This window comes from Quercus suber, unplaced genomic scaffold, assembly GCF_002906115.3.
Source record: "Quercus suber isolate HL8 unplaced genomic scaffold, Cork oak 2.0 scaffold_853, whole genome shotgun sequence".
Classification (NCBI taxonomy): domain Eukaryota; kingdom Viridiplantae; phylum Streptophyta; class Magnoliopsida; order Fagales; family Fagaceae; genus Quercus; species Quercus suber.
The window spans coordinates 216133-229087 of NW_027070283.1; the positions used below are offsets into that span (position 1 = coordinate 216133).

Consider the following 12955-nt stretch of genomic DNA (forward strand, 5'->3'; position numbering starts at 1 on the left):
AAAAAAAAAAAAAAAAAAAAGATGTTAGTCCTTCTTTTCTCTTGTAATTCGGTAATTCCTCCTCTTTTTGGTCAGAGTTTAGAAACGTCAAAGTTACTGTAGAAAAATTCTAAGGTCTCGTTTGGGACGCTAATTTAAATACATATTTTTAATTTTTAAATAATATTATATATATTTTTACAGACTCATATTTTCAAAAAAATTAAAAACTATTGTTTAACGTACCAAACATTCCCTTACATTTTAGACCATTAGTAACAAAAGTTCAAATCCCGATCAGGTAGGTATTTTGGATTTTTTAAATCTCACTCTCTCATAAAAGTCACTTCGTCACATGGAAAATGTTGGGTTTAAGTCTACTCAAAGCCCCTGATGGGACATATCGAGAATCTAACTATGAAGACGAAACGCACACACATCCCCTGTTCCGCTGGCCTATTCTCTGTTCACTCTCACCAATATTTTAACTCTTAGAAAGATTAACACAAGGAAGATATCTTTGTCAGTGCACTAATGACAGTAGCTTATTGTCCATAAGATAAGATAATCATGGTCACCATTAAAAAAATCAATAATAAAGTACATTTCTTTAATTAATCTGTGGCTGTAAAATAGATCCCAGACACACAGCTCTCGGACAAAACTGTTGGTTTCTAAATTTTTCGATCGATGATTAAGAGAAACGTAAACATCAAATCCTTTTTGACAGTGAACTCTGCCTAAAATTCTAAATGCTTCTTTGTCCTTTTTCCCTCTTAACACTTTATATATACTCTTTTCTATTGTAAGAAATCTAGAATCACCGTTAATTTTACACAATTTTATTGAGTCTAAATCTTTTATCTCATTTTTCTTGTTCCATTTTATACTCCATCAATAAATATTTACCACGTGATACTATTAATTAATAAATGTAGAATTAATAAGTCAATAATGATAATATTTAATTTTTTTTTGAGGAAAAAAAAAGGGACTCGCGTGCAGCAGTCATTATCCCACGCCCCATGGTACAGTTGTGTAAGCCCATGGGTACCACCAGCTCGAACTGGAGCTTAGAAACTCCGAACTCACACACATCCCAGGCTCTATTGATGATAATATTTAATTAATTACGTAAACACGTGGTAAGTATTTATTGGTGGAGTATAGAATGGAGCAAGAAAAGTGAGACAGACGATTTGGACTCAATTTTATCACAACGGTGGCAACTGAATAATAATAAAATAATAATAAATTGATGTGAAAGTGGTTAAAATTGTGAAAAAATTTGTGCTCAACTTCACTTACAACAACAATAGTAACAAAAAAAAAATAATTATAACAAAAAAAAGGAAAAAAAAAAGAAAGAAAAAAAATCCTAAAACATGTAAGGACGTTAAAATACATCAGCTAAGAACAAGAAAATAGTACTAATTATTAAAAAAAAAAAGTGATCATGTTTAACTGGATGAACTACGATAGTGACTAGAATCTGACCACGACGGTGGCGTTGGAGGCAAATCCGAACCACCATCACCACTATTTAGATTCTGATTTGTGGGTTGTCGAAAATAGCCCAATTGCTGATGAGAAAACAGAGGAAATGAAGCAGAGGATGAAGAACCAGAGGGTGCATGCGAAGTAGAAGTTAAAGAAGACGATGATGGCAATACAGATGATTGAAGAGAAGCCGACGCAGCCAACTGCGAATTATAGAACATATGTTCCAATAAACTTGAGGGTTGTTGTCCATGTTGAAAGTCCCCAGAGCTTTGGAGTAACTGGGAGTACTGCAAGTAGTCGCTAACAGAGGAGCCCTGGTAAGCTTGAGGTTGAACCTGGAAGAATTGTTGCTGAAATGACTGTGGTAATGTCATTGGAAGCAAATGGGTTGTTGGTGAATCAGAAATGGATATTGGGTTCAAGGGTGTTGAGTAATTTTGCTGGAGAGGTTGTGGCGGCGGCGGCGGCGGTGGTAGCCTGACATTTTCTGGGAAATTAAGCTTGGCTCTGTTACCTCTGAATCTCAAGGCGGCTTCGTCGTAGGCTCTAGCGGCGGCCTCCGCTGTGTCGAAGGTGCCGAGCCAGACTCTGGCGGCCTTGTGGGGATCGCGTATCTCGGCTGCCCATTTGCCCCATGGCCTCTGCCTTACTCCTCTGTATCTTCTCCTTCTCTCGCCGGTTTCTTCGACATTTTCGCTTGTTGGCGTTTCAGGAGCTGTGGTGCTGGTGGTGGTCGCAACAATATTTGTATTTGTAGCTTCTTCTTTTACTGTAAAGAATGATATATACAATACATATATTACACAGACATTTCATGGATGTAGAACAAAATCAATGTTGTGATGTCAAGTTATAATCTGTTCTTAACAACATAGATTGGCCATGTAATTTAGTGGGAATTTCAATGCTAAATTAAACTGTTTGTTGCGCTCATTCTAATTTTCTAGAGGTTGATAGTCAGGTGATAATACTATTCAAAAACATCATGCAATAATCAATACTCTTACACTTATATTTTAATAACATAATTAATAATTTTGTAATATCTCTATTCATAAATTTATAGTAATAATTTAGGAAAAAAAAGAAGAAGCAAACAGAATATCAAGTAGTTAATGGAGAAAATAAACTAATATTCTTTTAGATTATTGAATTTATTTCATGAAAGAATTTGAGATGAATGAAACGGTAACCCCATGTGGTATATTCAACAATAATAACAACAAAACCTTAAGTCCTAATTTTCTGTTGTTGTTGTCTAGATTGTTGTATTGTAAAGTATATTAATTACCAAAGAGAGAAATGAATGACTGAATGAAATCTAATTAAATCAGTTTTGTTTTGTTATAAACTAACCAGTTGCACCAGATGAGGAGTCTCCTTGTGATAATCTGAAATCAGCAGAAGGCCCTCTATAACCTCTTGGAATAGACTCAATCAACTGAGAAACGCCTTCTTCTTCTTCACGCCCCCTCTTTTGGCCACTCCACGAAGCAGAAGCAGAAGCAGAAGCAGGTGCAGAACTAGAAGAGTAAGCTGACAAAGGGGAGAAGGAGAAGCAGAATAAACCCCTCCTCCATAACTTGAACCATACCCCATGAGTCACCCCCACTCTGTCCTGATACAACATGCCTAAGAGCTGAAACCATAGCTGTCATCTCTGTCGCTCTGGTCAAATCCGAAAACATTGGCTGTGTTACCATTGCGTTTACACCAATACCATGATGAAAATTTATTGGATTTGGCTGGTCCAATATTTGTTGTGTTTGTGATGATAATTCTGATGGTTCTTCTTGGCCATATATCTCCGATTCATCACCATCCTGAGCCGGAATCCTGGCTGAGCCTCTCTGGTTCGCCACCTTTAGCAAGCACATGTAAATTCCAACCGAAGAATAAGTATATTAAGATTGACCCGGATTGTATGCTTTGACGATTTGTGGAAAATAAGAACCCTAATGGTTTTTAAGGTTATAATTACAAAGGCGACAGCAGCAATATAAGGTGATGGGGAATTCAAACTTGAACAGCCGCCATTAAAATAGTGTGACTGTGTTGTGACACAAACACCCGCTCCACCATGCACGCTACCTTATGATTATTATTTTTGGTTGATTAAAGGTTTTGGATTTTGTTTTGTTTTGTTTTGTTTTTATTTTAATTATTTTTTTGTGTGGCCTTCCCCACCTTTAAGAGATGCAGTGATGCCAAATTGATTAGAAATGGCGACTAGGATACTATGGTATGTGTGTTCACACCAGAGTTTGACTGATTTCCATTTATATGGAACTAATCTGGAGTTTCATAAAGAATTGTCGGTTTCCTTCCTTTTGAGAAAGAAATAGAGAGAATGAGAGGTGTTCATGTTTGAATTGAGTTCTCTTTAGTCTTTACCGACATAATGTAAATTATGGGTTGGTTAATTCTTCACGGATTAGGATTAATCTAATGATTACTCCATTATTAGGAAATGGGCTCGGGTAAAAGTACCATAAAATCAATGGGTTTTTCTTTTCCTTTTTTTTTTACTTTGAGGGGCTGAGTACGTTGTCATTGTCAAATTGTCAATGTCTAAAAATAAAAATAAAACAGAGTTCAGATTTTGATGCACTCGAGTTATTTAGGTCTACTATTGTTTTTTAGGTCTACTATTTAGGTCTACTATTTTTATTTGGGTCTACTATTTTGTTCTACACTTTTCCTCCTAATAGATGGGCTTGTATATATTATGGGACCTACAATCTTTAAACTTGCCATTCTTACAATTAAAATCATTATACTAATCAAAGTTTATGAACAATTCCGATTGAACCTTTAAAAGTTTTGAATAGACTTTTATAATTAGCAAAAAATAATTAAAAAAACCAGATGAGACTTTCATGCTTGACGCCACCCAATTACATTTCCTACACTAAGTTTTAGAAGCGTGATTACACCAAGAAACCTTTTTGGTTTTTTTTTTAATTAAAAAAAAAAAAAACTAATCTTATTACTTCAATGCTTCACGAAATGGAAGAAGTACCTAATACAATTAGGTCATTGATAAAGATGGAGGAAAATTTAATCCCTTAGCCAAAACAAAGATACAACAATATTTATCAATAATGTCAACTTATGTTAGTAGAACTTACCTAAGGTCAAATTCTTGGATAAAACTCTAATATGCATTGCACATTGTAAATGAGTAAATGACATCCCTTATCCTAATATATATATTAAATTGATTTGTACGGTCAAAGCACGTCTCTTTTTTTTAGATTTCTGACATGCGTCATGTGCAGTTTAAGAATATTATACCCAAATTAATACTATTAAACTCATGGAATAAGTAATAACATCTTCTTCTTCTTTTTTTTTCGTTTCAAATTTATATATATATATATATATATAGATTTATTTGGTCTTCAATTCTTGTTCATGAATCCTTGAATTGAAGGCACGTGTTAAAACATAAAAAAGAAGGTAAACTAATTACTGGGCATGGCATCCACTTAATTTTGTTGTTAACCGAAAACCGACCGATGAGTTTGGCAGAACTAACTTTATGATGAAGATGATGAGCATGACCCAAGTTGAATAGAACCTAGCCAAGTTTGTTTGTTCATTTTTCGGCGAGGCTTGTCGTATTAAAAAAATATTTATATTTATAAAAAGCTTGATGTGGAAGTGTTTGATTTGGGACGAACCTATTTGCGTTGCTAAAAGACGATAGGGACACAAGAGATAAAGAGAGAGCGAGGAACTTTTAATGTAATTCTCAACTTGGACCCTTTGGTCAACTTTTAAACCCATACGTGGATACTGGATGTCGTAGGAATAGTCAGGAAGATCGTGATGTCGTAGGAATAATCAGGAAGATCGTGATGTCGTGTTCCATATATATATATATATATATTTTTTTTTTATTCAGCCGGTCCAACTAGGATGTTTCTTTTTTCGATGTTTTATTTCAAAATAAAAATTCACAAACAATTCTTTCTGTAATACATTATATATATATATATATAATTAAATTTGAAGGATATCATATTTGTATTGTATGATATTGGTTATATATTAGTTAATACAATCATGTTTTTAAGAAACTGTACTAGTTTTGTATTTAATTCTACCTTTAGTTTTAAATAAATGCTATCTCCACAATATTTTAGTTTATGTTTAAATATAAATTTGATCATTTATTATTAGGTTAGTTTAAATACTAACCCAAGGTGTTCACATCACAGGATTGGCTTGCCAAAAATATTATAAACATAATTATATTTGAATTATTTCTTAGAAACACCTTGAAAATCCTAAAAATTTGGGTTCAATAAAAATAAAAATAAGGCAATAGTTATTTATTCCACACAGTGTATAAGTGTGTGTTTTCAAAACTGAAATCGTGAGTTTAACTCACAATTTCAATTATTGAAACATTGTGTAACGGATTTTGCCTATAAAAGTAATGACATAATAAAATGTCACAATAATTTCACAACATTCCAAAATTAGCATGCCAACTCACACATGAATCCAATATAATCCCTAATTTAAATCTTTTGGTTTAATAATGTAGAAATTGTTGTGACATTTTGTTGTGTCTCTAACATACTCATAAAAAAAATCTTAGCCCCCCTGACATCCTTATTGTTGTTATTTGAATGAAATTTTTGTTGTTGTTATTCGAACTTTTATTTATTTTTTGTTTAAAGGGTTAAGGATTAGAGTAATATCCATAACATTTTCATAAAAATTTCAAAAAAAATTCTATGTGATAGACTGTAATTGATTTTAAACTAGGTACACCACTAACATTACTTTTTACCAACCAATAACACTTTGCCACTTAGAATTTTTTGTAAAAATGTTGTGAACATATTATTACTCTAATCCTTAACCCATTAACAAATAAATAAATAAATAAAATTTCAAATTACAAAAATAAAATTAGCTCAAATACCATCAAGATCAAGATAGGCACAGCAACAATAAATTAACAAAATATTCAACAAAAACACTGATTCAAAAAAAAAAAAAAAAAAAACCCCTCTAATCATTCAGATTTGTTCAACCCATTCTATGAAAAGTAATTAAATAATCCCTAATTTCATTTTCCTAAAAAAAAGGCGCCAAGAGAGATATTGTAGTCATGAGTTTTATGGCAACGTTGGTAGCTCTGCTTCTCAATGATTTGGCTTGTAATCACATGTATCATTGTGAGGGCATCGTCCTGCGTCCCTCTCTTTCTGGGGGGCGAGCTTGGGTTTACGTCTTTCTTAATTGTGTGTTCTTGCACTTCTCTAAAGAGTATGTCTTAGTCGGATGGATTGAAAGAGGAGGGTTTAGGAGTTGCCACATGTTTTAGGTCTAGGAACCAATTGGGTCCCTTGCAGAGGGCCTTGTATTCTAAGTCCTTTTGGTGCATTTCTTTAGTGGTCTTTCAAGTCTCCTGAACTAATGCTAGTGAGTGATATTTATGCTAGATGTTGGGGGGGGGGGGGTTTATAATTAGTTTCTAAGCAATATGTGACTTAAGAAAATTCAAAATCTGAGTGAAATTTGTAGTGGGTAATGTTTAACTTGAGTGGGGAACAAGTCAAGACAAAAAAAAGAGAAAAATCTAGAAAATCTAGTCCAAGTGCCGATCGAGCCCATATTATGCTTGATAATTCTTTCCTTTTTCAAGTGTTTTGGCCTTTAATGCTCAAATTTTCTCAGAATTTCAAATACTTTAAACCTTCCTTGGTCCTTGAGTTTAGACAATAAACTCAAAATTAATTTAATTAAATCAATTATCCATTAAATTAATTAATTTCAACCAAATTTTATGGTTTAAATAAGGCTTTGTCCCATTGATTGAATTAGGTGCATGCAACTCCATGATAAACCACATCTTCAATCAATAGTGTTATGGCACATCATTAAAATTATTTGAACTAAAAATAAACCAATTAGAATTAAAAGTTTATACTCATGTGGTTAGGACTTAATTTATACAAGTGCAAGTTAACCGTTAAATCTTGTTTTTTGTGATATTTTTCAATTCAGTGGACCTATTAAGGCTTATGACCTGGTATCTTGATCGTTGTGACTTCAAGATTTATTTCATTCAAAGAAGTTGAAAATTAGAACCATCAAAATTGCAATTTTACCCTTGAGAAGTGATATGATTTTATTATGAAATGAGATTGAATGTTGTGGTGGGCCTTTCTATACTTCTTGGTTGGACTACTTCCTGCCGCGTTTTGGCCCAATAGTTCTGAGGTAGGAGAGTCGGGACTGGCTTGATTGAAACTCACCTCAAGCTAGCTTGTGCACAAGCTAAGACCCCTTTGCTTAGATCTTGGTCACATGCCCATTGGTAGAAGACGCTGTCACAAAAATGTTATAACAAGAAGGCATAATATAATAAAATAAGAAGAATATATTTGCTATCAACGAAAGACAATGATTAAGCCACTTTCTTAGTAAAGAAAACATAGTAATATGAGTACGGTAGAAATAGGATAGCGACAATAGTGAAAGAAAAGGGAAGTAATGTTAATGCTTTATCAACTTTAAAAAAAAAGGGAGTGGTTAGTCTGTCGTGCTTGGTTCCTTAGGAGGTTTAAGTCCAGGAAGGGAACCACTCTTCAATGTGGGCAATCTCACAAGGAAGTCCTGATGTGGAAATTACCTACTTTGAAAGAATAGACCTAGATGGCTTATTCTTGAATCCTTTCAATATTGCTAGAGAGTAGGCTGTTGAGAGGGAGAGAAGGGAGTAGCCTATTGGTGCATGCCACTATCACACTCTTGCTTCCTTGCTTCCCTTTTTTATCCTCTCTCTATTTTTCTATACTCTCCATTTTCTTTCTTACTCCTATGTTCCTTTTTCTTCCTTATTTTCCGTTTCTTTTCTTTCTTGCTATTTTTCTCACTTGTTTTTCCTTACTCTCTCTAATTGCCTATTGTTGTTCCTCTCCCTCTTCTTTCTTGCTTCTTGTTTACTGTGCACAATTAAGGCCTTTTTATACTGCCTATCGTGATGAGTTTTTCTGTTTTACAGTTCAACTACTTTTGGCTTGGTGTGGGTGTCCTTCCCAAACCACCCACTAGTTTGTTGGCTGCTCAACTATCACCACTACCCTGTGCTGGCCGCGCCACGTTCCATTCCCAAACAAAAGAGTTTTGTTTTGTTTTCTTGCTCTTTGTGGTGTTCCCATCCAGATAAGGGTTGGGTATTCTCTCTTACTAATCCTATGGCATGCACCTAGTGATTCCAGCTCATCTTTCCTTCTTTTGGGTGATATGTCATCCTAGTTGGACATTTCCCCCAAAAGAGCTTGAGTGGGGATCTTATAATAGACTTCCCCCTTCTCTCCACCACCAGACCATACCTTTTCTTACCTCTGACCCATAGCTCACTGCCTCTGTATTGATTGGGTACAAGTGGGTGGTGCCTGAGTTCTATGCGTGCTCCACTTTCATGTGAGTCCATGGCCTGCCTATTGCTCATGTGTTTGCCATGGCCTGGGGGCTTGTCTGTTCTTTGCTGAACATTCTGTTGCTCGTTCTTAACCTCTTGTGGTGTGGATAAGTCACTGGGTCTTCATTCTTTGCACCTTATTTAATTCTTTGGGCTAGGTCTTGCTTGGGTATGGGTCCTTCTTCCTTCAATTTGGCCCCTATCTTTCTTTACTTTTGGTTTGTGGGTCAGTCAGTGTTCCTGCCACGCCATTACGTTGCTCCTACCATGTTACCACTTGACTTGTGCTTGTTGGGCCTCTTTTGGGCCTGCCATGTACTTTTCTCTTATTCAATTCACGTTGCCTAGTGTTTCTGCTGGGTTAATCCTCATGCCATCTTGAGCTTCCTTGGCGCATCTCATTCCTTTGGGCATCCTCGACCCACTTTATTCCTTTGGGCATCCTTGGCCCATTCCATTCCTACATTCCCATGGGTTTTGCTACGTCTTTTGGGTTTCCTTGGCCCAATTACCATATCCTTTACTTTCGGGGTTTATTGGCCTTTGTACCAACTCCATTTGCTAATCCTTTCTTTTGGGCTCTTCTGACCCATTTTTGCTTGCTTTTTATTTCTTATAATTCTCATGAGCTTACTACTTCCTTCTTTGGGCTCTCTTAGGCCCGTTTGCTTTTTTTGGGGCATTTTTACTATTTTATTGGTCATTGGACCATTATTCCTACCATTTGGGCTTAACGATTTTCTTCTCTCTTTGCCAACTCTTCTTCCTTATTCCCTTCCATATTGTTGGACTTCTTCCTTTTATTGAGCCTTTTTGCCAAAGTAGGCATCAACAAATGTAAATTGCAAAATAGGGTATCTACATATTAATTGGAAATTTCTACATCAATTTGAAAAGGATTAAATAACATTATTCCACTACTAAAGTGAAATCAAACTTATGTTATAACCTACTTGGGTATACAAAATATTCAATAAAAATAGAGAGAAAAAACATTTATTTATATTCCCATTAAAAATATAAAAAGAAAATTTTAAAAAAGAAATGGATTTTATGTAGAAGGTCTGACTTTCACATTCATTCTAATTTTTGTTTTGGTAGGAGTAGGAGTAGGAGTGATTATCTCAGGTAATATTAACTGGGCCAAAAATTAATAATTAAGTTTAAGCCTATATGAAAATTGTCAAACTGTTGAATAAAAATGATGATTTTTTTTTTTTTTTCCGTTTCTAACGTTTTTTAAATAAATGTTAGGCTAATAATAATAAAGAAATGTTTGGATTACAACTTTTTCAACATCATACTCACATGGTAAATTGTGAGTAATGAAGTAAAAGTGGTGAGTCTACTCCACCACTCATGACTTGCCAAGTGACGTGAACAAGTTATGACAAAAATTGTATAAAAAAAAATTTGGAGAAAAAATTATAAAAAAAAAAAAAAAAATTGTGACCTTAACACTCCTCATAATAATAACTATAATATGGCCCTGAACTATATACGGAAAAAGAATCAACCTGGCAGGCTTTGACTGAAAATGGTCCGAATTCGGTGCATCGTATAAATTTCAAATTAATATTAATAATATCAAGTGGAAAGTCTCAGGGATGATCATTTTAGGGAGAAAATGAAAAAGTAGAGGAAAATATATCCCATTTATCGGTATGCTTTTTTTGTTTTTGTTTTGTTTTGTTTTTATAACTCAAATATATACATGATTAGCAACGAGATAGATTAGAATCTCCATGACCATATATACCATGCTGAATGTTCAAACCATAACTGTATGTACGTGTAGCTTGAATTTTCAAAAATTGCCTTGTGTGGTTAAAATAGTCTCTCTCTTCTTTCTACTGTTGTAATTAGCAATGTTGAATAAAGGGGCAATACGACACACCTTAATACTACAAGTCCACAAGACAACAGTAACAAAATAAAAAATAAAAAATAAAAACTAACAAACAAACTACAAGACAATTAATTAATACTACCATAGAAGGCATTAGGATGACTATTACAAATCAAACCGTGAACAATTTATATTTTGTGTGTTTGAATAAACTATCCATTTTATTTTGAGATGAAACTAAACTCAGCCAAAAAATTAATTATAATATGCCAAGAGTTTTGTAGCTCAACTGTCACATTCAGGTATTTTTAACAAAGACATTTTAGATTCAAATTCCTCCAATCGATCATCAACTATCGATTTATTAAAATAAATAAATGAACGAATGTTAATATAGGATTCAAGTGATAGCTTAGTGGTAAAGTACCATCCATATTTATGATTCGAACCCCACTTCTCACCTCCATACTATCTACCTATCACCACAAATCAAAACAAAAAATGTTGGGGATAAAATTTAAGTACATAGGATTAAATGATGTTCTCTTACAAAGTTGAATTTCTAAACAAGATCACTAATATGTGACAAATGTGGTAATATTTCTTACACAATTGAATGGGTACCAATGATGACTTTCCAATAATTAATGTGGTGCATATTTAATGCAGGAGGAATTTGGGGAGATTTTTTTCTTAAAAAATATCAAGTCTATTTAAGACACGAATTTTGACATGCCATGTGGAAATTATAGACCACGTAGTTCTTAGTAGGGTAAAATATGTATTCGGTCTCTATTTATTACACCATATTTTAATTTGGTAGAACCTTTTAATTATATTAATTTGGTTTCTAACATTTTAGTGTCATGTTAATTTAGTCCATGTCGTTATCTCTTAAATGGAAATTGCTGATGTGGCAAACAATTAAAATAAAAAAAATTAGTTTATTGCCACATTAACAGAAATTAATTTTTTATTTTTGCCATTTGCCACATTTGCAATTTATATTCAAGAGATAACGATGATGACTAAATTGACACGGCACTGAAATGTTAAAGACCAAATTAAAATATGGTGTAAAGAATAGAGACCAAATATATAGGTTATCATTCTAAATAATTTGAAGATCTAGCCACATGACAAATCCTGAAGGCTTCATACATGTCAAACGGCCAAATTTGGCATTATCTTGCTTTGATTAATAGACTAGTCAGGGACCTATGCAATACACAATCAAGTTTATCATGGTATAGTTTTTTTTTTTTTGGTCTAAATATGAAATTTGATTATTATGGTAATTATTAATATATATTTATTATAATTGATATTGTATATGGAACTATAAATTCTTGCATTATGCATTTATTATGATTGTGTAGTGTTTGTATATGGAATTATATATTCAACTATTTAAAGAAAACTAATTGAAGGTTGATTCTCAAAAAATAAAAAGTTGAAGGTCCATGCATTGGTTTTGATCATGAATTTAATGTAACTTAGACCGGACAAAAGTCTTGTATTAGAAATTATATTGTATATAAATTATAGTTTATAAAATATGGACAGATGAATCGATAAATATCTTAAGTGATCTTCCATCATATGGAAGAATGATAAAAAATGAGGGCAAACTAAATAATAAGAAAGCAAGGATCAACAAAAGAAATCTTGTAAAAGAACCTATTGTCGAAAAAAAAAGACAATGAATCACATAAACTAAATTAAAAACTTGTTCGTAGAAATGTTGACATGAATTAGATAAGACTAGGACAAACACATATTCAGATCTGGTTGTTATTAGAAGTAAGGAAGAAAGGGCTTGAAAATTCAAAACATTTAAGGGAGAACTCAAGATACATATATACATGGCCTCTATAATAAAAAGGGAAGGGAGTGCCAATTGCATCTCTAGCAAACTTTCTATATTTTGGTACTGATTGGAGAGTCAATAGTTACTTTAACTCTTTTCCTATGTGTTTTTTCAAATACAATTTTTAATAGACTCTCTATTATTTTTTTATCCTATTTAAATATTATTCCTTTATTCATTGGCAACAACTAGATTTTTTTTAAAAAAATCTTCCAACAATAAAATTTTTCAAAATCTCCAAGGTTCATATTTGCCAACAATTTTTTTAATGGTCGTATTGTTCAAATGGTCATGCATTTTTAGA

The 12955-nt window shown here is 33.3% G+C and overlaps 1 protein-coding gene across 1 annotated transcript; it reads right to left on the minus strand.

The window, feature by feature from the left end:
- Nucleotides 1-1213: 1213 nt before the first annotated feature.
- LOC112008638 (ethylene-responsive transcription factor ABR1) lies at nt 1214-3540 on the minus strand. The gene is given in 4 exon segments (XM_024040969.2): nt 1214-2251; nt 2839-3030; nt 3033-3071; nt 3074-3540. Coding segments are annotated over 4 exon segments (1329 nt in total). The 5' UTR covers nt 3360-3540; the 3' UTR covers nt 1214-1439.
- Nucleotides 3541-12955: the final 9415 nt, after the last annotated feature.